The following is a 24460-nucleotide window of genomic DNA, read 5'->3' on the forward strand; positions in this document are numbered from 1 at the left end:
ATCCATCTGTAGTTGGTTTTGTGCAGTGCTCAGTGCCTGGCTTCCCTTTTTATAGTCCAGAACTTTTAACACAGAATAAAACTTCAGATGGCTGGAACTGTTAGTGCTGAATGGTCCAACACAACTGAGCACAGCTCAACTCAGGTCCACATTCCCTATCCAGCTTCTTTTCATCCTTTTTCCCCTCTCACATGCCTTTGGTTATGTGCAATCAAATGTAACCATCAGCTTTTCCAGCCTCAATATAATCCTTATAGCAGCACACTTTTCTTTCTAGGCATGCACAAGCCTCTTTCTTTCTCTGTGTACATGTCACACATCATTAAACACCTCACATGCCACGGTGCTCTCAGTGTTGTGAGGATGTTCTCATTAATGCTTAGGTGTATGATTAATTATCTCATCTGGCAATGGCATGTGAATAGGAAAGCAGTTGCAATGCTCCAGACACCAGGGCTGTTTTGTTGTACAGAGGGCTTATTCCTTATTGAATGTGACCTCATTTCAAACACTTAATTCCCATCATCCCCTTTCAGTGCAGCTGTGACACACTGTCTTGCCAGGATAAGAGAGAGACAGTCAAACTGGTACCAAGTCAAGACGCCTTATGGGTCCTCACTTTAAACAAATGGCTCAGAGGTAGCCATTTCAAAGTTTCCTGGGAACTCAGAGTTCATAGCTAGGAGAGCTGTGTAATGACTACTCCAATCATTCTGTCTTGGAGGAAGTATTTGGATTTGTTTTGCTGCATCCACCATAAACACCCTCTGATAATGTAAACCAAGGACGGAGCACAAAACATCATCTTGTGGAGTGTTTTGCAAGGGTTATTAAAGGATCCGAGAGAGGGAGTTCTGTGTGGTATGTTCGAGTGTAGCAGTGGGATTGGTGCTCCTCAGTGAACTGTCACTGGTTAGACCACAAATGCAATCCATTTATGTTTGTCAGAAAAGAGAGCTATCCATGGAGAATTTAAGCTGGAAAGACATGTTGAGGGATTTCAGATTTTTGGCAATTGGACATAATTAGAAACACTTCATGCTCTGTGGCGGTTTGTTCCCATAGTTGCGTCGCTTCATGATTCTCATACCCCCCGAAAATATATTTGTTTCAGCTAAGTTGACATTGTATTGGATTGATGTGGAATGACATCACTGGATTTGGAAGTGTGATTAGGACATGTTTGGATAGATACAATAAAGCCTTTTGGTGCCATGTGCATTCTGTTTAGAAACATGTGGCAAACACACACACCCAGCTCCCTATGTAGCCTGGGGATCCTTCTGAGCCCTTTCTTTTTCCCTCTTATTCTCTCTTGCTTTTTTTCTATCAGTCTTTCTTGAGCTTTCTCTTTCTTTAAATCTCTCACTTCTGCTACTGTTCCACCCCCTTCACTTCAACTTAGTATATGCACTCAGGTCAGCTATCTGTAACTGCAGGTCTGCTCATGTTCTCCATGTCGCACATGCTAAGTCGATCCATTCATCTTACACAGTCAGCTCAAAGGCAAAATCACTCATGTCCCATTCACATCTGGGGCAGGGCTTATGTATGCTGTTCAAAATCATTCATCTTGTTAAAGAGCATTTTGTGTGTGTGTGTGTGTGTGTGTGTGTGTATGTGAGCCTGTGTGTGTTGTGTGTCATTGTTTGTGTCATCGTCCGCAACTACATGAAGTTAGTTGTTCCATGTTTTCTTGTAACTCCACTCTGTTTGCTGTAATTTTTTTGTCTCACACTCTGGTGCTCAACTCTGATGTGAAACGACACTTTTGGACCCCGGACAAATGTTCTTCATCATTTAGTCACCCTTAGATTCCCCTGGCTTGACCTAGTTTCAGGACTGCCTGTTCTGCATGTGGTAATGCTGCATGCAGATGTTCTCCCTCATCTTTATTTGTTTATATTCTTAAATTTTTCCCCACAGGTCTCAGAGTTTAAGACTGCCATCTCTGTCACTGTTGATTGTTTGTTTATTGACATGTATGACTTTTATCTGGGTCCAGCAAGTCTTGTGACTTCCTGTTTCTTGTGGTTTCCAGGGAGACATCCAGCAGCTAATGATTGTAGCAGACCATCGTGCTGCCTATGACTACTGTGAGCACTACAGCCCCGACTGCGAAGTGCCAGTGCCCGACCGGCCTCAGAACCAGGACCCCAACACAGATGAATATGTGAGTAACGAGACCTTTCTTCTCTTAAGCTTTAGGTTTTTATCAGTCTAATATGTTCTTTTAACTCTTAACAGTTCAGCTTTGTAAACTCAAGGCCATAACATTACCCATTACTAGAGAGAGGCAAGAGAACCACCAAGTGTTCTCATGGCTGACCTTACTCAAGGAAGTTCATTTCCCTTAATCCGTAATTGTCTCTAATACTCAAATCAGATCTCGGTTGGATCCTGTGCTGAAAAGAGCCTCTTGGATTATGCATGAGAACTGCACTCTGCCAGAGGAAAGTGCTGACTGGGAAGAACAGGGTTATCAGGCTATGCAGTTAGTTAATAATGTTCAGGAATGATGTGGTGCCTGCCTAAGCCTGCATCCCTGCATCGTGCCGTTTTCTGCACTGAATACCAATACACTGTGTGCATGCTAAGTAAAGGTGTGTCAGAGAAGTGCGAAAAGATGGACAGGAAGCACTTCCTCTTGACCTTTTCCTTGCCCTGGGGCCTGTCAGTATGCCTGCAAGGTACACAAAAACTTGACCTGTTTTTTCTAAAGATAGGTGAAAGATTCATTAAGAAAGCAGTGGAAAAGTAATTTGTCATTCAGTCATAACAAGTTGCAACAGGCAGATACAGCATGAGGTTTCCACGAGCAGAACACATTCCTGTGTGCTTCTGATTGATGGCCAGCCTGTCGCACACATATCAGCCATAACCCAGCACCAACAGAGTAGTGGATCATATTTAAAAATCACGTTTTTAATCATTGATAGTTTTTCTTTCTCAGACACTCTCTCAGTGTCAATGTAATGTTTCTCTTCTTTAGAACACAGAGGAGGACAGCTACTATTATGAATACCCTTACTATGAGGACGGGGATGGCAAGCCTTATGAATCAACACCTGATACTGAGACAACCACAAAAGAAGTCAAGGTAGTCTAACTAGTTTTGCCACAAATGGCCTTCAAATGTGATAATGTAAATACAATCATATTGTTTCAAATGCACCAACGTAACCATCAACAATATCCTCTTTGCCTTACAGGTAACAGATGGAGACAGTGTGTTGACCACAGTGGAGGAGGCTTTGAGCGGCGGTTCTGACAGCACCGGCGGCGAAGTCTTGACCTCCATTTCCACTAGCTCATCCTCTGGTACATCCTCCAGCTCATCCAGCAGCTCCTCAGCGGGCTCTTCAGGTACTGCCACGGGCGGAGGAGATGCTTACGGCGAGGAGACCAACCCTTACGACAGCTACGACAGCTATGGTCACTACGAAACCTATTACGACGAGTCCACAGCATCACCTGATGGGGATACCTCTCGACGTGTTACCATCACCAGCATTGGTACCGGGGATGAGCTGGATCTTGGAGCAGGGGGAACGACTGACTTGGATGCAGGGACCAGAAGGACGGTCATCACCAGTGGAGTAGGAACTTCAGTAACCATCTCCAGCAATAAGACATCAGTAGGTTGACATTAATCGCAGTGACATAATCCTCACTTAATTGTTGCTGGTGTGACCTGTAGGTCTAATAGCTGTATTGACAAGCTGTTAAAAACATTTGAAATCCTATTCTTTACTTTGTTACATATTCTATTATGCAAACCCTACCTGCACTTAAGTGTGGGATGCATAAGCAAGGGCTTCATTGGGCCCTTCTTCATGTTATAATCCACAAATCCACATGGGGGAAGCAAAGCCAATGTGGATGCATTTAAAAAAGACACCGTGAAGGAATAAATGCTTTTGTAGAAATCTCCATCGTTGCAGCTTTAGGAAAAACAATTAAAATGATTGGTCGATTAATCGATTAGTCGATTGACAGAAAACAAATCTGTTAATTAATCGTTTAAGTCCCATCTTCTAAAAATGTGATAGTAAACTCAATGTCTTTGGTTTTTGGTCAGTTGGTCGGGCCAAACAAGATATTTAAAGATGTCACCTTGGGCCAATAAATTTGAATTTAAGATAGCATTTTCCAGTATTTTCTGACATTTTATAGATCAAACAATTTATAATCAGCAGATTTATCTATAATGAAAATAATCCTTAGTTGCAGCCCTAGAACGATCTGTGTTTTAACTGGTCACAAATGCAAGGTTATGTTCTTGTTTTTCTAGGTTATTTGCTTACACAGGAAGTAACCTCCTCATTGTCAATTACATCTACATCTGATTGATTCTCATCTTCCCATCTCTCTTGTAAATTATAACTACAGTATATATTTACAACTATATCTGTGCTTTTATAGGTAGGAGGTTCCTACGATGACTACGGTGATGGATATGATTATGGCGTGGACATCACTGGTGCAGGCGGTGGCGGCAGCAGTACAGTTCACATTGGTGGTGGAGGAGGCAGTAGCAGCAGCAGTACAGTCCACATTGGTGGTGGAGGAGGCAGTAGCAGCAGCAGCAGTACAGTCCACATTGGAGGTGGAGGAGGCGGCGGCAGCAGCAGCAGTTCTACCATCACCATCGGGGGCGGGTCTGCTGGAGCTGGTTCTGCCTCTGAGGGAGGATCTTCCACCACTGGAGGTGGATCGGCCAGTGCTGGCACCGGAGCAGGGGGCTCCATCACCACCGGAACGGGCCTGGGCTTAGATGGCAAGGGTGACTACACAGATCTGGATGGGTTCAAGGAGGAGCACATCTCCGACTATGATGATTTAGACATCTTTGACCACTATGAAGACGGGGATTATGACGACAAAGAGGGCAAAGTGCTACCTGCTGAGACCGATAGGTCTTATGAACAGGTGAAAAATAATGGAAGGACATACTTACAAAGATATGATCTTGAAAATGAGGCGGATAGCATAATGAGGGTGATGAAGAGGAGGGGGGCTGATTATGTTTGATTCTGTGTGTTTGCCGTGTAGGTCGACGGAGTTCGCGGCGAGAAGGGACAGAAGGGAGAGCCTGCTGTTATTGAGCCTGTGAGTATCCGTCTTTGAACAACATACTTGAGCAACAGATGTAGGCTGCTTATGCATGTGTGCGCATGGGTGTATGCGTGGATGTTTATATTTGCAAGTATATATGAATGAGCCACAATCCACCCCCTAACTTCTGAACAAGAATCCTAAGGCCTCGCTCCTGGCTGGTCATCAGGACTACAGCATAAACATTTGGAGAACGGCCATGCAGGGATTGTCAATAATCTCTAAACTCAGTGTGGGTAGTGTGTAAACACAGGGGCAGATGGAGGGAGGGAAGGAATACAAGGAGAACAAAAGCGAGTAAGAAAGACTTTTCCTGCCTCTCTGCCAAAAACCTAAGCTTTTTTAAAATGCAAACAGGTGGAATACATCCAACCCTGATTCAGACACTCATATATACAGGTAACATTGTGAAAATGAGGACAACTCCTTTTGTATGTTTGCAAAGGTACATCAGACACAGAAGGGATTTATACCTCTAATACAGCTACAGCTGTTTCACTTCAAACAAATGTCACTGCACTCCACTAAGTATACATGCCTCTGTGACTGAGTGTCTTCATGTTTATATGAGTAGAAAGTAGTGTGTGTCCACTTCCTAGATGACTGTTTGCGTATGTGTGTGTGTAAGCATGTTCGAGTACACATCACCACTCGTGTCTCTTGTAAACATGCAAAAAGCTGAGACAGACGTTATTACACACAAATACAAACGCATACACACTTTTTTCCCCAAGGTCTAGCCCCTTTCCCATCACACACACTGCAGGCGAAACACAGACATAACCTGGGGGTCGTCAAAGATCAAATCTAGTTAGTTTATGATGAAAATGCTCAGTGTGTACAGCTTTGGGGTTGAAAAAAAAATCCTGAGATCACATAATTCAAATAAGTTTGGATAATGTGTGGGTTTCTGTCCTCATAGCAAAGCAGGAAGTCAAAATGTTACCACAAGAGCAAACTAACAAACCAATATCTCCTTAGCCACAGAGCTGCAACAATGCATCTGTAAGTCAGATTCTTGTGAGTCCACACCAAACTGGCTGCAGTTTTTTGCCTGTACAGTATATGTTAGAAATGCTCTTGGATAAGTATAATTCCAGAAGATGCTATCATTGAATATATTTCAAAGCACAGACACATGCATAAACTGGTTTTATGTTGCATGCATGATCAGAGATCTGGTCTGTCAGTGTGAACAAATTAATTATCGCTTCAATTTGATTAGTGCTGCCCTCAGCTTGTCTAGGTAGGAGAGAACCTCAGGGCGGCTTTGCCTCTGTGTCTCTGCAGTCATTCACCCTCCTGTTCTCCATGGATTAATTGTGAGCATAACTGAAATGACAGGCAGGAATGTACATTAATTTAGGCTTTGAGAAGGAAAGTTGATAGGCAGGTGTGTTGGGACATGTATGTCTGTACACTTAACTCTTTTAACCAAAGCTCTTTGTTAATTGACACAGACAATGCTTGTGAGTGCATCTATTTCACTGTGAGATTGTTGCATACAGACGTGCTTATGAATGAGGCCATGAGATGGTTGTGGGGACTCTTGCGATTTCTGATGATTTCTGTGCTTGTGTGTTTCAGGGAATGTTAGTGGAGGGTCCGCCTGGGCCTGAAGGGCCAACAGTAAGTCAATCTGTCTCAAAATCTGTCACTCTAAGTCTCTCTCTTAACTTCCTATTTTGTTTTTTTTCTTGTCCTCTCTTTCCCTCTGTGCCTCTTGATCACTGGCAGTATTCTTTGTAATCTCTGTTGATAAATAAAAGCTGATAACGGTTCATTTCACCCATTCTTCTAGTCTGTTTTATGCTATGTTCTCTGGATAGTAGAATGCAAGTTTCAATGCTTTGCTGTGAAATTCCTTGCTGCCTGATTCCTAATGCAAAGGGAGTGGCCAAAACAGTTCCCCTAAAGAGATATGGACTTGCCCAGATGTTGAAGAACTAAATTATTTATCTAGGAAGATTTTTCATACACAGTTGCTCTTGACACCCTGCAGATGGAGTCCCACAGAGGCCAGCCATTCAAGCCTTGAGCTATAGACAAATAAAGAGCGCCTCACAAAGGATTTACAACTCAACAAGTTGTCCCATATTGCCTCATGCATTCCTTTCTCCCATGTGTGACCACTTTGCAAGATAGAGGCTAGAACTTTTAGAGGAGCAAATATGCCTGCTTCTTTGTGTTGCATTATGTATGTATGATGTGTGTAAAATGAGATATTTTGCTTAAAATAGGGTCTCCCCGGACCCCCAGGTTCTTCTGGCCCACCAGGCAGCCCTGGAGATTCTGGAGAGAGGGTGAGTATAAATTGTATATGTCACACTAATTTTCAAAACTCTAAAAATACAGAAAATAACCACATTTCTGTCTGTGTGTGTGTGTGTACTCGTGTTTGTGTTATTTTCCATCTAAGGGTCCTCCGGGTCGTCCTGGTCTTCCTGGTGCTGATGGTCTACCAGGACCCCCTGGAACTCTCCTGATGCTGCCTGTAAGTAAATTGCAGTTGTTAAAAAATGAGTTAAAAATAGCAAAATAGGAAATGCTGTCTGTTTACCCCACTTATAAAAACATTTTCTATGTGACTTTATGTCTTTGTTTAGCCTTCTTTAAAGCCAAGTGTGATGTGTCTTTCTCTGTTTTATCTGTAACTCTGACATGTGGTTTACACAGTGTAGTGGAATGAAGGGGGTTTCCTTTGAAACCATTTTCATTTACAAATATTTTGTAATTTAAATCTGTGCTTTAGCTACCTCTTGTGGTATGTTGACAAAGTGAGATAGCCCCCCTTTCTATCACCTGTCATGCTGACTCTCAGTTGTTTTGACTCCATAAGCTCTAAATATTATAGGACTTTCTCTACCTACATAGTTTTAATTTATTCCACATTCTTTAGCCAAAATTTAAGCTATCCTATCGTGTGTCCTTCCAGGAAGTCATCTATCTTTAGACAGGAAGCAAAGCAATGCTGTTGCTTCAGCTGCATCCAGTGATTGGACTGCGTCAGTTACACAGCCATGCTTATGACTTCCTACGCTGTCTACCTTTTTTACTTTCTTTTCCTTGTACTTGGAAGATGTCTGAAACTGCTGCTGTTGGACCTGATTAGTTGTACAGATGTAAAGTTGTGGTTTCAGGGGTCCACAGAGCTGTCTGAGGGAGCAAGCTCTGTCTGGACAGGAACTCAAGTCTTTCTGGTGTATCCACTGGCAGAAAGCACAACTTGAAATCTGATCCTTGAGCACCAAACCGAATGAGAAACATGCATTGTTGTTTCACCCTTCTTTCACCAGAGGACTCTTTGGCCCTGTGTTGAAATCTTAACTCTGTGTTTTTGCTTAGATTGCCCACTTACATTCATCCACTAGTGATGTATCTTCTCTTTATTTTCTTTGGACAGTCTGCTCTACCATGAGTTGGTAAAAGATAATGTAATTCCCATCATTCCCAGTGTTTTTCTCTTTCTCTGGCCTTGCTAGTCAACAATTTAATGTAGCAGAACATTCTGTTCAAGGCTTGATGATGCAAAGGAATGTCAGTAAAGAAATGAATATTGGAGGAATGAAGGAATGACAAAAAGTGCAAAAAAGATGAAGAGAGAAAGAATCAAAGACAGACCAAAAGGCTCACAGATTGGCAGGCAGAAAAAAAGAAATTACTGCATATATTTGATTGTGACTAAGATAGCAAGGGGCCAATACTTAATCAAACTCAGAAGAAATGTAGACAGAAGAAGAAACTCTGGGATTTGCACAATAGTTGTGAAAAGTTTGTGCTCTGGAGAAATTTGGTGGGAGAGCTGCAGTAGATATGAGTCAGCCATGATGTTCTGAATGAACTGTTTATATTTTACTTCTTGGTAACAATGTTTCTGTGATGGTGAAAATCCTGTACAGTATTTCGCTGTTGTGTTGCTGTGCATCTGTAAACCAACCAACAGTCGGCCTCCTGAGGACTGTGCTATGTAATGCAACCCAATATGCCTGGCCCAAACAAACCTGTGTTGCATCACAAGCCTGGATATTCACCTATGGTGCAATGTCAGCTTATCACCACCAGATGCCAGTAGAATTCGAAGCTCAGAGGCCTGCAGAGGCAACCTTTGATGGTGCTGGTTTGGCAGCTGGAGGCTGATGCTTAGTTCAGCATCTGTGGAATAGTTTCAAGATCGGATTTGAGAAATATTGAAGATATTGTTGGGAATAGATGTCAATATTTAAACTAAATTATTTATTTTGCTGCAAGATCTTTAGTCATTTCTCATTTTTCACAGCTATTACTTTTGCGTTTTGCCAGTGCCTGCTGTGTGCTGGTATCATCTTTACTGGAGCGAAGTCTCACCAATCTGTGATTCCCTCCATAGTTCAGATTCAGCGCTGGAGGTGACTCTGGACAGAAGGGACCTGCGGTATCAGCACAGGAGGCCCAGATGCAAGCCATCATGCAGCAGGCTAGGGTAACAGTTCACACACAAACACATCAGACTGTAGTAGACAATATTATACTGTATATGGTATGTTTTTTCTCCATTCTCCAAACTTGCTTCTCCTGTTGAATATGTCTTTTTCTTATTATTTTGTTAATGTTTAGATGTTTTTGTGTCCTTTTTTGCCATGTTTGCCACAGTTTTTGCTGCAAAAACATTATATTATGAAATGTTTGTTGTATTTTTACATTCATTATTTTAAACCTGTTTTTTTAAACCTGTCTTTTTGTATTTATAGCACTTTTCATGCATCATTGGTACTCATACCATTTCATACTATTGGTATCATAATCATTTTTACATTTTATTACCCTGGGAGTTGCTCACAAGCATGCATAATTCATATACACACAGAATACATGAACAGGCACAAATACACTTACAGTGCACACACACATGCAAATGGATAAATCCATGTTATATTTAATCATATATCTTTTATCCTTAATAAATGTATAATTTTGTCTTATTGCTAATCTTTTCTTTTCTTGTGTTCAGCTGGCTATGCGTGGTCCTACAGGTCCAATGGGTTTGACTGGAAGAACTGGCCCTCTGGTATGTGTTTCAAATCACCTCACAGCAAACACAGACTCAAAATCAATAGAAATTTGATGTCAAAAATTTGATCAGCAGTTATTGTAGTGCGCAGTACACAAAATGAATATACAAACAACATATTGTAGCCTAGTTGAAAACTGGTATTGGTTTAGTGTCTATCAAATCTTCTTTTTCGTCAATTTTTTTCCTTCTCAGGGTCCTCCTGGTGTAGCAGGACTGAAGGGAGAGTCTGGAGAAGCAGGTCCTCAGGTACGAGATAAAAAAATGCTTAATTTAGTTTTTAAAATCTATTTCTGATAAACAGTAACAACTAAATCCAAGCAAACCCCACCTGAAAACTTGTTAACTTTAACAAATAAAAACATATATTTTGAAGTATTGCATTAGTTGTAACCCTTAAAAGCAGAGTAATATTTCCTTTCCTTGTTTTAATAGATATTTCCAATATGGAAATATAAAGAAAAAGAAATGCCTCTGAGTTTAATATAAGTGTTTTTGTTTCAGGGACCACGTGGACCTTTGGGATCCCCTGGACCCCCTGGAAAGCCTGGCAGAAGGGTAAGTGTGGCACAAACCGAGTTGAGATCAGCAAAGCATGTAACATATTATTTTCTGATGCTCATATGGAATAGATTTCAGAGTGCTGAATTAAAAGCCAGGCATATTCTAGTCTTCATAGTATATGCGCAGTTAACTGTTATTTTTACAGGGTCGTTCTGGATCCGACGGTGCCAGGGGCATGCCAGGACAGTCTGGAACCAAGGTACCTTATCTTCCATATTCATATTGCACTTCAATGCACCATATGTCATAATGCCAGTTTAAAAGTGTTTTTGAAGCCTATACAAGAGGTATGCAACTTGTTTTTTCTTTGCTCTTAAGGGAGACAGAGGGTTTGATGGTCTGGCTGGACTTCCTGGTGAAAAGGGACACAGAGTAAGTTGTTTTGTAGTGCTATGAAAAGTGTGTCTTTGTTTGGTTGTTTTGATGTGTGCCACTCTAAATGTTTGTTGTTATAGGGTGAACCTGGGCCCTCTGGACCTCCTGGCGGTCCTGGAGAGGATGGAGAAAGGGTAACAGAAACATTATGATTTCACACCTCTCTTTTTCTGATTTTTTCCCCCTTTATTTTCTTTTAGTTATATCAGCCTAAGAGGGCTGATAAAACTAAAGAAATAGAAGGTGTATGCCTGTGTCTGATGTATCTCATCTCTCAACCGTTATTGTTAAGCTGCAGAAAATACAGAAATGACTTCTTCCTCTTACCAAACTCACCTTTTTGTCAGCACCCGAATTTTCCCTTCCACTTGCTCTCCCTGTCTTACCTTTCTCACTCGATTTTCTCCTTAATATTTTTTGATCTCTGCACACCGTTATCTGCTTCTAATCTCCCTCACCATCCTCATTACCCACAGCTGATGCAACCTGATCCCCTCTTACCCTGCTTTTCTTTGTGCCTTCCCAATATCTCTTGATCCTCATAACACACACACATCCTCACTTTCTCCTCCATTATCATTCACTATCTGTTCCACATTCTGATCCGTTCTCTCTCTTTCCCAGGGAGATGATGGAGAGATTGGACCCAGGGGACTTCCTGGTGAACCAGTGAGTGATCACATGTATCGCCATTCCGTCTTATACTGAGAGATTGTATGATAGAGTTGAGAGCTGAGGGCCTGCTCTCAACATGTCACTTTGTTAGCGAACAATTATATGGTCTAATATCATATATAATTTGCAGACTGCAGCCACTGTTCATATTCATATAAATGGAGATTTATTTTTAGCATTATACTGCTGGAAAGTGTGTGTTGATCAGGCTTTGCAAGTGCTTCATCTATATAAGAGAATCTTTGGAGGTGAGAAATGCAGCCAGCTCACATCAAGCTTGTTATAATAGCCTCCCACTCTCACAGGCAGGATATATTCCCCACGGAGGTGGAGAAAGAGAGGGAAGGAGAAACCATCAGAAAGCCCTCAATACCTACCGTTATGACCTAGTTTGTCCACCAGGGTGTGCTACATTGGTTTGAATTCACCCTGCCAGGATAATACATCTTGTTAGGTAACTGTAGCTGTGAGGCAAAGCACAAAATTTCAAAGCATTGTTTGAGAGGCATAGCTGTGGGGAATGAATGTGTAAGTAGTAGTAAAGGAAAAAAAAGAAGGGGTTTCAGCTTTCCCTCACAATCGGACTCTGTAGAATATCCTCAAGGACATTTGGGAAGTCAGGTTGTTTCCAGAAGTATAATTTTGAAACTTGATTTAGTTGAACGTGTTTAATAATTCATCAATCCTTTCACAGGTGCGATATCATTCTCAATCTCATTCCGTCTTTTTTTCCTAGGGGCCCCGTGGTTTGCTGGGACCGAAAGGACCTCAGGGACCTCCTGGACCCCCTGTGAGTCCTCTCCTCTCACCATTTCATAACCATGCTGTTACAATAGATTTACTGTTTAGAGAGCAGAATAAGTTTTTTTGCCATCTCGTAGGCAACAAGAACAAAAGACACTGCAAACAACACCCACAGGGAAATAGAAAACTCAATATATTTCAGACAGCATACACAAAGAGTAGCATATGTTATTGAGTTTAACTTCAGCATTTCAGACAAATGTCTACAGCAGAGCAAAGCTTAAACCTAATGTTTATATTGTTTCAATAGATTTAATTTAACACGGACAGTGTGCATCAATCAAGTGGCTTATTTTGAACTGATATCCCTGTGCAGGATGTAGAGATCCCAAATACAATAAATCACACATTAAGATTCATATGGTGCAGATGCAAAAGCCAAGGTGTGGTTTACAAACACGCCTTAAATTTGTCCACAGCTAAGAGTGAAATTTAAGAGCTAGAAGTGCACCCAAAATACTTTTTCAGTGTACTAAAGATTTGCTGGCCTTATATGCCCTTATACAGTATGTGCTAAATGTTGTGTTCATTTCATCTGCTGTAGGGCGTTACTGGAATGGATGGCCACCCTGGACCCAAAGGAAACATAGTAAGTTAAGCTGGAATTGATTAAATTCCTATATTCAGTATCAGACATTCCCCATTTCCCAGATAAAACAAAACAAATAAAAACACAACTGTCACAGAGTCTGAAAATGCACCATTTTTATCTCTTTCTCTTTATTTTATCCTCAAATCCACGATATTGCCTCATGAGCCCTCTCTCTCTCCATTGCACTCACACACAAACACACACACACACACACACACCAGTACAATCAGAAGATATTTAGCAGATAATGAAGAATAGACCGGCTGTGTTTAGATTCATTTGAGCAGTCCACCATGGCCAGTTGTATCATTCCAGGTCAATTTCTGGTAGCGCCTGGCCATAATGAGAGAATACCTGGTTGAAGCAGCTTATCTGCTCCTTTGGGAATGTTCCAACTAGGTAGAAATGGAAGCTCAACAGCATTCCCAGACTCTTAGACTGGGGCAACATAATTGATTGCCAGTTATCTGAGAGGGTTGTGTTTCGTGTTTGTGGTTCAGCAGTGTCTTTCAGTAGGAAAGTAGGTGGGAGAATGTGTACTGTGGATGTGTGTGTGGCTTCTACCTTGAGCCAGAACAAGAAACAATGCTTTTTGTCTAAAAGTTATGGCCTATATAGGTATAAGAAGGTAATAATGCAGTGATGCGCTGTCGGACTGCTTCTAATTTATATCTGTTCAGAGCAACATTTCACTTTTAATGGGCCATATGGAGCAACAAATCACTCTTACCCTCACATGGGAACTTTTTTCTCAAGTAAACAAAGTAGCAATCTTTGTATTTATAATGGCATTTCTAAAATTAGCTTAATTTGTTTTTTCAGGGACCTCAAGGAGAGCCAGGACCTCCTGGACAGCAAGGCAACCCAGGTGCCCAGGTCAGTGATGAACAGGTTGTCTGACATTAGATTTCTCTCTCATCCATCAAATAAAATGTTCTGAGCATTTTGTATCCTCTCCACAGGGACTTCCAGGGCCACAAGGAGCCATCGGACCTCCAGGAGAGAAGGTAAGATATCATATGATCACTGTAACATATTGTGAAATACGCCATTTCTGCAACTCCACAGGAAAAAACTGCCAGCTTGATACAATGTTAATAAACACAGACCCCAAATCTAGAAAATTGCAGGAAATTGTCTCATTCATTTGCATGAGCTGAAAGCCAAGTTGCTATCTTATTCAGTTCCAAATGCTTATCACACTATTATGCAAACGCATCCCCATCCCCAACGCAGGACCAAATAGTGCCTAGTAGACAGTACAGATAGATTTTAATCCTGATACATTTTAATCCAATTTCAGCTAAATCACATTTGCCAGAGTTGGAATTTGAGAATGAATAATATAGGTATTATGTTTCTCCTGATTATAAAGAAAATACTAGAAGGCTGTCCTATTTGACGGAATAAGGAATAGATACAAGATCATTTATTTGAAAATCTTAGTTCAAAGAGGTAATCAGCAGCCCAGGTTGATTATTGATCATAAAAACACAGACTTACTGGATGATTTAATAATAAAAATGGTCCTTGTAAGCAGTCTTACAATCTAGGGGTTAATGCATAACTAAATCTATTGGATGGACCATTAACTTTGAATTGAAATAACTTTGGTGATCCCCTGACTTTTTATTTAGCACCATCATCAAGTCAAAATTTTAATTTGTACAATAATTGGTTCATGACCAAATACTTGTAAAATTAATGTTATCATCAGCCTAATCTGTACTTTATATTTAGTGATAATTAGCAAATGTTAGTATGTTCACACACTAAACTAAAATGGTGAACATGGTAAACATTATACCTGCTAAATATCAGCATGTTAGCATTGTTGTTGTAAGCATATTAGCATGCTGAAGTTAGCATTTAGTTCAAAACACCACTGGGCCTAAGTACAGCCTCACAGAGTTGCTTGCATGGCTGTAGACTCTTAGTCTTGTTTTTACAGATTTTTATGATGCTTTTAACCTTTGATTGCTATGTGTTGTCTTACTCTGTGATGTCTTATTTGCCCTAACATATTGTCTTGTCTTCTATCTAGGGTCCTACTGGAAAGCCAGGCTTGCCAGGAATGCCAGGAGCTGATGGTCCACCGGTGAGTTTATAATACCACACGTCCAAAGAAACGTATGCAAGTAAAACAGATTTTCTCTTTCTGCCTCTCTGTATTTTTTAGAATTTGCCAATTATAATTGGCATAACTGTGAGAAACAACATTTTCAAACTAGTACATGAAATTTTAATGTTTAAAAACCACTTCACGCATTCAAAACACACTGAGATAATTATTTGGCCAAAACATATGTATGATACAACACATTACCACAGCTGTGTAACAGTGGAACAACCTGCCCACACACAGTCATATACATGCACACACTCTCTTTCCCATCTTTGCACAGACAGCACAGAAGACACCTGCACTAATGGCAGATGTGTCTTAGAAGGCACCAGGTGGCACCTAAGAGAGACAGAGACGAGAGAGGCTGTGAAATATGAATATGTAGTAAATGAAAAAGACACAGAGATGGTGGGAAAAAATAAGGGATTTGGTGAAAGAGAGATAGAGGAGAGCGAACACTGCGCAAAGTTCCCTGGTCCTTTAATGGCTTTCAGAGTCTTTTTGGAGTAGAAATAGCTCTCCGCCATTTACACACTCAGATTTTTTTTTATTCATCCATTTGTTGCTTCTACCATCAACTGCAATATTCTCTCTCTCAGTGCTCCATCCCTGCCCCTCATTTCTGTCCAACCTCTCTCACGTCACTAAAAACCCATCAGAGGCTTTGCTCCTTTGTCTCATGAGAATGCAATCAATTTCCTTCCAACCTTTTTATTCTTTTCTTTTTACCAGGCATCCAGATTAGATGTGTGTTTTTGTGTCTTCTGCACTGTGTGTTTGCGCACATGCATGTACAGTATGTGTGTAATGTATTGTAAAGTCCCAAAACGGCAGTCTTGGCTTTTAGAGCGCAATAATAGCAGGTAGGGCCTCTATAATACTGTGCATTAAGGATAAAAATCCCAAATGAGATTGAACTCTTATTCCAATTTTCCATTTTGATACGTCCTCCCATAGTTTTACAACTTAATCCCTCAGTTAAAGGGGGTGTTGTAGTATTTATGGTGGTAATTATCCTGAAATGAGATGCAATAATATTTCTCTTAATAATTCACAGGGTCACCCTGGAAAGGAGGGGCCTCATGGAGAGAAAGGACACTTGGTAAGTGTTATTTCTTCTCTTATTTTGGAGCTTGCATTTGATCTTTTCTGAATTTATTTATGCTTTTCTAAGTGTCTTTCCCCTCCCTGTGTCCTAGTTGAGACATATTTGCATAAAACATTTTGCATTAATGTAGGTAACATTAGCACTATGGGTGCATGTGTGTACCGTAATTGTGTGTGTGCTACAAGCTCTCACCGAACATCTATCTCCCCAGGGCCCTGCTGGCCCTCAAGGACCCATTGGTTATCCTGGGCCCCGAGGTGTGAAGGTGAGATGATTATCAACCACTAAGAAATTAATTTCTGATATCATCAGCTAGTGGTACCCTGCAATTAACAACTGTTATGGGCTAATAGTTGCCCATTATCTTATTAAAATGCCTCTTGAAAAAAAAGCTGTGTTATTATTTCCAAGGTTTGTCTAACAACTAAGTGTGATTTTGTAAAAAGCTTTTGTTTAATAAATGAAAAGCCCCAGTTTCCTGCTAAATTACCTTTCCTTAAAAGAATGACTGTCTGGAATGGTTCAGTGACCTCTGCTTTTGTCACAGAGACATAATAACGATCTTAGTGATACAAAGATCAAGACAGGAGAGTCAGCTTTTCAGATCTTACATCATCTTGCTCGCATCATCAAAGCTTCCACTGAGAGAGGGGATCACACAAGTGGCTTGACTTCTAGCTAACAGCCCCCCGTTACATGGTGCTAAGGTTAGTCACAGGGGCCGATAACGGCTCAAGGTGCCTCAGCCCCTCCCTTGTTTGCTGTCATCAGTAGCTGATAAAACCAAAACAAAAGAAATCCCATCACATCAAGTCTTGGCAAGAGGTTGTGATTGATCCAATCATTAAAGCTTCCACTAAGAGATGGGATCACACAAGTAGCTTGACTTCTAGCTAACAGTGCCCTTGTTACATGTCTGAAGTGTCTGCTCTCTCTGGGAAGATGAGATGAATGGTCAAGAAAAGTAGTTGAGGATTTCAAATGCTTTTAGTTATATTCTAAACTACAGACAAAACACATCTAAATGCATCCATTACATGGTGTAATAGCACCCTTGTTTAACACATTTTTTTGGGGGGGGAGCAGTGACAATCAGCTATATTAGATGACTTTTCTGACTTTGCAGCCTTATTTTAGAAAAACTGTAATCATCACATCATCATTGGTGGTGAATATCTTCCTGGCTCGTGCGACTGAATGATCTACAATTGAGCCCCTCCTGTTTGTCCAATATGCACCCTATCGACCTGTAACATCTGTCTGTTCTTGCATCACAGGGAGCCGACGGTGTACGCGGCCTTAAAGGAACCAAGGGTGAAAAGGTAAGAGAGCTCAGACTGTTGACTAAGACTAAGAAAGTCTAAGAGAGTGACTGTGTGAAAGGTAGAAACTTCAGAGAAATTGTAGTATTTGTATGAATTTTACTGAACATTAATGGTGATGATGATGATGATGGTAGTAGTGGCCCTGCTTGAAATGTTTCATGCTAATGAAAATCCCAACGAAATCCTGCAAAACTGATCTGAGTTTTGCTGGTACAGTAGGGAAAAAAAGGCGATCAAGAGTTTCTATGGCAACAGGGGATCTTGCCAAGACTCCACATCTGTGTTTGTATGTGTGTGCTTGTCTTTGAGTGTGTGTCTGTGTATGAATACCACACAAATGGTTTCCACATTGTATTATCCCTTTCTTTCTCTTTCATTACATCCTCACCTCTCTATCTCCTTTATTCTCTTGCCAGGGAGAAGATGGCTTCCCTGGCTTCAAGGGAGATATGGGTATCAAGGGCGACAGGGTAAGGCTTCTTTGTTTATATTGTACTCAACAGTACGCATCAATCACATCTTGAGTGCTGGAAACATTATACAAATTAATTAAAGTAATTAGACAACTGGAACTTCTGTACTCAAAATTGTTTTTGGGGCTTAGTTTTGTTGGGGGTGACCTTTACCTGAACTAATTGAAAGTACTCCTGACATTTAAGCCCCTCAAGGCCTAAGCCTCTGTGACTTCTGTGGAATTGTGGGTAATGGGCAAACATAAGGTGTTGTTCCTATTGCCAGAAGTTAGTATGTTTGCGTGCGTATGTGTTTACGTGAGCACTTTCCAATTCTTTTTCTATCCCCTCTGCCACTTTCCAGTCAGTCTGAACCTCCACAACTTTAGGAGAAAACAGGAACAGCTTCCTTCTCCAAACAGCGTTAGGGATTTACAATGTCAAGTAGTAGCAAAACCATCTTTTACACTGAGAAACAGAACTGACCAGGCTGTCTATAGCTGAGTACAGAAAGAAAGGAGAAATCAATGGCACTTTAAACCCTTCAAACCCGAGAGAGAAACACAGGGCTCCAGCCTGTTTTCCTCTGGAGATGTAGCAGATCCGGATGAAAGCAAGGATTTGAGGAGGCCCTCTGCTCTGGAGGAGACACGTATGGACTAGAATCTAAATGACTAATTTTTAAGCATGCCTATGAAAAGTGTGTGTGTGTGATCAATTTAAAGTGTTCTCTTTGATGAGCTTGCAAGTGTGAGTCAAGTACAGTTTGCTTGATGCTGTTTTATGTGTACTTGAGTGTGGGTGTGTGCGTGCACTCGCTTGCTTGTTCAGCTCTGCACAAGCCTTTAACTAGATACCTTTCACACACCACTGGGTCTCCGCAGCAGCGACTGGTTGTCAGAGCGAGTTTGTACTCTGTCATTTAGTGTGTGTCCTGGTAGAAGGGGAGCACACGTACAGAGAGAAGCAATAACAGGATCGCTAACTGCTTTAAGGGGCAGGCAACAAGGAACATAGCTTTACTTGATTCTTTTAAGCAACTTTACACTTACAACAGATCCGAATTACCCAGAATGGACGGACTTGTTTGCTCAACAAGAAAAATCTGTTATCTAGTTGTACTTGTGACACAAATGAAAATGTATAAGAATATGAATGAAGGTGTTGCAAAGGAATGATCTAATACAGTATGAATAATTTCTTTCGTAATATGATGAGTTAAGACAATATACATATATTGAATGACTTCACATGTCCCTGCTGAAAACTTGGTTTCAAATCTAAAGAATGTCTCTATAACATTAAATATTCAGGACTAAATAAGCAACAATTAAAATGGGAAATTTTCAGAAAAAAACAAAACAAAACCCTCTTTAGGTATTATTTATTAAGAGAAATAATAAAAAATTAACAGAAGAAAAACTCAGCTAATCTGCTTCATCAGGACAGTGCAGGTGTGGTTTGATCAGATTTGATTGACAGTGGCCTGGCAACTTAAGTAAACGACCCCACAGCTGTCATCAGACTTAGATTCAAATATTGCTACATCCTGATTGGTGAATGAAAATACCTGACATCAACTCAGCCCCATCCACTTCACACCAGTAAGAAGAGCACAGAGAAAAAACTAATAAAAAAAAATGTCTAATGTGAAATAACTAAAACTGTTGGCAGAAAACTTTGTATCCATGTAGGACACCATTGCTCGTCGTGATTGAAGAATAGGTTTTCGGGGCCTTTAAATGTACTCTGTGGGGTTTTTAACCACTAGTGGTGTTATGGAGCAATGTTTCATGAGTGGTCCCAGTTTGGTTTGCATGTTTGTGTAATGTAGTGTTTCATGCTACGGCAGTAATGCACCCAGAAACGTAGCAATGCACCAGCAAAAGGCAGAAAAAAGAAATGTGCTAGCTGAAGTCTACATGATCTAAACAATTAAGGTATTAAAATATACAGTACAAAAAAATTGTCTTTGCTATTTATTTTTTTATGGTTTATGATGAAGGAAATACATTCAACATGTTTGTTAGGCCTCAAGGATAAACCTTTTTGTGAGAAAACTGAATGTAAACAATGTACAAGAAAAGTCTGCATTGTAGCTGTAAGGAAAATGATAAATTATAAGTATGTACAAGTATGTGTTCAGACCTAATGCTTACAGTGGATCTAGTGCATCATGTTTAAGTATACGGCTCATAATATTTTCTGCTTCTTGTTCTTTCCAGGGAGAGCTTGGATCAGCAGGACCCAGAGGAGAAGATGGTCCAGAGGGACCAAAGGGTCGCTCAGGTCTCCCAGGAGATGCTGGTCCTCTTGGCCCAACTGGTGAGAAGGTAAGCTCCTTTTGCCAGTTTGGCTTCTACAACCAAAACACTGATATCCCACAGAGAATGTCCTCTGCCTACATTTTACACTGACTGATAAAACAGAGTAAAAAACCAAGTTGTTATTTTGCATGTTTGATCTAGGATGATAGCTCAGCAGGGCTTAACAAGGAAAATAGTTTTTTCGATCGTTCTCTTCTGAACAGAAACCGATTTTTCATTGCTGCTGATCTTGAACCAGCTGGGAGCATAAAATGGATTCAGTTCTTAACATTCTTAAATTGTTGTTAAATTGAACACTGGATAAGCTTTTGCTGACAATACTTGAGCCATTTTTTTGGTTAAAAGAAAACCCAAAACTTCATCTAGAGGATGCAGCCTCTTAATGGTCATTAGGCTTTAAAACTGGCTTAAACAGATGTTGAGTACTATTTACTACTGTGCTAACAAACACATGCACAATCTGATTTGGCAAGTCATTAGCCGAAGTTGGAGTGAAAACTGTAGTTATGTTCAACAGTGCATGTGTTTATTATCCTTAAAGCTTTCTCCTTATATTGAAGTGCTTGTTCTGAATCTGAATTATACACTTATTTGCATTATGGCAGTAACACTGCATTGTAGACACTGGTCTGTATCTGGATCACACATGAGGTAACAGCTGAGTCATTTTCATATTTAATTAGAGCCTGTGCAGCAGCCAACATTTCAACATTCAAACACTGAGCAGGTTCTAACAAATGCTGCTTTGTTTAGCAGGTGCTTGTTCATATTTTAATGTAGTTTTACAACTAGAATAAGACTACTATTCTATTTGTTTACATTCGCAGCTGTACAATTGTAGTATAATGTGGGCCTGATGCAGTCTGCTTGTCTTGCATTTAGGTTGGCAAGATACTCATTTGGAGATCAGTGCTGTATAGAAATTCTACTGATAAATTTATTATTTTTGGAGTATTGATAACCCACAAAAATACTATATATTTCATGTACAAAGTTACATTAATACTTAGTGTCATATATTTAATGCATGCATCACAAACACCATGCAGTATAGAATTGAATGCATTTAGTGGAGGATAAGCTCATAAGCTGTTGAGTTGCATTATGGGTATTGTAGAATCCAGCATTTTTAGAGCTTGACCCATACTGGAGACTAAAAGTCAGGTTATCTGTGTCTCTTCTGAATCAATTTGACCATTGTGTTTTGACCATTTACAGGGTAAACTTGGAGTTCCCGGATTGCCAGGATACCCAGGAAGACAAGGACCAAAGGTAATTGCGGACATATGTGTATTGCTAAACAATATTGTCATTTGTTCACTGATTTCAGTAAAGAGTAACTCTAAAACTCTACTGATAAGGGACACAATTTATTCAGCCAAATTGTCACTACACACATGCGTGTTTCTGAGTGTATTTAAAAGAGAATGAAAAATGCATACTGTACATGTGCATGCTTTGCTGAACTTTTGATGGCTCATCCTTTAGCCTCTCCGAAAGCCACAGTCTGACAACTGGACATGCTTGAAGCTCCCTGATCAAAGAGCCAGGGATTTGAATATGCTTTTTGGTGTCCTCAGCTTCTGATACGACAACAATAAAAAACTGTTTTTATTTATGGTTCATTTAATCTGCTGTTGCATTTAATATGCTAGGGATGTCTCAGGGAATAAACAAAGGATATAATATTTAAGGTTTGTCACTCAAATGATTAATTGTTCTCTTTGTCCAACACAGGGATCTCAGGGTTTCCAAGGTTTCCCTGGCGCCAATGGAGAGAAAGGAACTCGGGTATGTCAGATAGACTTCTTATTATTCTTCTCATTTCTACAAGGGTTGGATCAATACTGGCATAGCAATGGAGACAGGCTCCTGTCCCTACCCCAAATTTATCAACCTAGAGGAAGTTGCATGGCTAAAGATTTTTACCAAGGACAGAAAGACAATTGCATTTCTTCTTCATTACCACTTACACAACTCATTTTGAACAACAAAAAGCATTGTTTATCACTTTGTGGTACTTGAGCAATGTTTCATTTTCTTTGTTTAAGGGATGGGCCATTAGCTTGTCTGCAAGAGTAATGGTTTTTCACCACGAGTGGAGCAAGGCACATAAAGCTTTTCATCTTCACAAAACATTTGTGAAGTTTATGAGACCAAGCAACCAGACAAAAGGGGATAATAGTTCCATTAACATAGTTTCACAGCACTTGTTTGAAACTTAAAAGCCACACAAAAGATATGATTGTTTTTCTCATTAAAGTTGTATGCAGCCACTGTAATTGTAATAGTTTTAGTTTAATTGCTTTAAAATCATATTGTGCATTATTGTTTATTAAAATGTCCTATTCTGAAGTAGTAATGAATCTAATGTAGGTGATGATAAATATTGATGGTAATTTTGAAACTGGTAATTCCTAATTAATGATAAAAGATGATCTCAGAGCTCCTAAATGGTCCAATTCTGTTTAAATGTGTTCAAATGTTACTGTCCACTGGCATTTGATTCATTCTTCTAGAGGATGCAGCCTCTTAATGATGTACCACCCCTTTGATCATTGTGTGTGTTCTTCGTGTCCACAGGGAACAGCAGGAAAGTCTGGCCCACGCGGACAGAGAGGACCAACGGTTAGTCTTACTCAGCAGACTCGTGCTTATATACAGATGGCAAGCTTGGCACCTGAGTGAAAATTGAGGTTCAACCTGGGCAATGCTTGAGGGGAACCCACACCGATTCAGCCGTGAAGCATAATATTTTCAGGTCACAAATATCTCTTAGGATCCTTTCTATGATTTTTATTCCTTTGTCTTTTTCTAAAGGGGCCTCGAGGAGAGAGAGGACCAAGAGGACAAACAGGAAAAGCTGGACCAAAGGTGCGTAAAATACTTCACAGCCACTTTCTTTCATATATTGTGGTACGACTTAACCATTTACTCCTTATTTTGTCTCGTCAGGGTAACTCAGGAAATGATGGCCCACCAGGACCTCCCGGTGAGAGGGTATGTACCATCACACTGTCATCAAGGCTCACTTTATTCTCATAACATGTATCGGTTTCCATAAGAGGCAACTGATTATTGACATGGAATCATTTGTTGTTTGTTTCAGGGTCTGCCAGGGCCTCAGGGACCAACAGGTTTCCCAGGACCAAAGGGCCCTCCTGTGAGTCCAAAACTCATACATCACACAGGACTCTGTATACAAACCCATCATGCCTTTTCCTTTGTCATTCATTCATATATTTGTATGTATTTCTCAGGGACCTGCAGGGAAAGATGGACTGCCTGGACATCCTGGACAGAGAGGAGAGACTGTGAGTAAACTAGTCTGATTACTCAGCTCTTCATCTGTATTCCACAGAGTCAGCTGTGTGACAATTCTGTTTTGTCTTCACATAAACAGGGATTCCAAGGCAAGACCGGCCCTCCTGGTCCTCCAGGCGTGGTTGGACCTCAGGTGAGTCACAGTCACTGACCATCTTGCTGCCTTACATGTATTACCAGTGATGGTTTATATTTTTATATTGATTGTATTTTTTTGTGCAGAGACAAATCTCCATTAAGTGCTGAAAAAGAAAACAATATGTATTTGTATTAATCTCAAAGTGTTCAAAGTTACACTCGGTGCTGTAGAGGTACTGTCCAAATTGTGTGTGCACAAAAAGCCAACAGAAACCTGTAGGTGATGATTAAAATGTGCACTAGTAAAGTTACCAGAAGACTCTGAGCATTTTGTCTACCCGACAAAAAATGGATTTATCCTCATACCTATATCTCACGAGCCATGACTTAAGTGTTGTTTATCCTCTTTCATATTGGCAATGGGCTCTTCATCCATTATGCATAAACGTTTAACAGACTTTCCCTCCCAGCCGCTCTGCTAATGCCAGCTGAGAGCATTGATGATAACGGAGCTGTATGTGGCCTTAATGACTAGTAGGCCTCCCA

General features: G+C 40.5%; 1 protein-coding gene across 3 annotated transcripts in view; it reads left to right on the forward strand.

The window, feature by feature from the left end:
• col5a1 (procollagen, type V, alpha 1) overlaps window positions 1-24460 on the forward strand; it is an 81270-nt gene that overhangs the window by 38679 nt on the left and 18131 nt on the right. For all 3 annotated transcript variants that reach the window (XM_044175425.1, XM_044175423.1, XM_044175424.1), the window contains exons 5-38: window positions 2042-2173; window positions 2993-3100; window positions 3213-3638; window positions 4426-4932; window positions 5056-5112; window positions 6706-6747; window positions 7359-7421; window positions 7538-7612; window positions 9485-9577; window positions 10106-10162; window positions 10361-10414; window positions 10670-10723; window positions 10875-10928; window positions 11048-11101; window positions 11185-11238; window positions 11729-11773; window positions 12516-12569; window positions 13128-13172; window positions 13998-14051; window positions 14138-14182; window positions 15220-15273; window positions 16358-16402; window positions 16620-16673; window positions 17686-17730; window positions 18150-18203; window positions 20411-20518; window positions 21731-21784; window positions 22250-22303; window positions 23096-23140; window positions 23333-23386; window positions 23468-23512; window positions 23622-23675; window positions 23773-23826; window positions 23916-23969. In XM_044175425.1, coding sequence (XP_044031360.1) covers window positions 2042-2173; window positions 2993-3100; window positions 3213-3638; window positions 4426-4932; window positions 5056-5112; window positions 6706-6747; window positions 7359-7421; window positions 7538-7612; window positions 9485-9577; window positions 10106-10162; window positions 10361-10414; window positions 10670-10723; window positions 10875-10928; window positions 11048-11101; window positions 11185-11238; window positions 11729-11773; window positions 12516-12569; window positions 13128-13172; window positions 13998-14051; window positions 14138-14182; window positions 15220-15273; window positions 16358-16402; window positions 16620-16673; window positions 17686-17730; window positions 18150-18203; window positions 20411-20518; window positions 21731-21784; window positions 22250-22303; window positions 23096-23140; window positions 23333-23386; window positions 23468-23512; window positions 23622-23675; window positions 23773-23826; window positions 23916-23969 — 2847 coding nt within the window. The remainder of the gene's footprint in view (window positions 1-2041; window positions 2174-2992; window positions 3101-3212; window positions 3639-4425; window positions 4933-5055; window positions 5113-6705; window positions 6748-7358; window positions 7422-7537; window positions 7613-9484; window positions 9578-10105; window positions 10163-10360; window positions 10415-10669; window positions 10724-10874; window positions 10929-11047; window positions 11102-11184; window positions 11239-11728; window positions 11774-12515; window positions 12570-13127; window positions 13173-13997; window positions 14052-14137; window positions 14183-15219; window positions 15274-16357; window positions 16403-16619; window positions 16674-17685; window positions 17731-18149; window positions 18204-20410; window positions 20519-21730; window positions 21785-22249; window positions 22304-23095; window positions 23141-23332; window positions 23387-23467; window positions 23513-23621; window positions 23676-23772; window positions 23827-23915; window positions 23970-24460) is intronic.

This window comes from Siniperca chuatsi, linkage group LG18, assembly GCF_020085105.1.
Source record: "Siniperca chuatsi isolate FFG_IHB_CAS linkage group LG18, ASM2008510v1, whole genome shotgun sequence".
In the NCBI taxonomy this organism is placed as follows: domain Eukaryota; kingdom Metazoa; phylum Chordata; class Actinopteri; order Centrarchiformes; family Sinipercidae; genus Siniperca; species Siniperca chuatsi.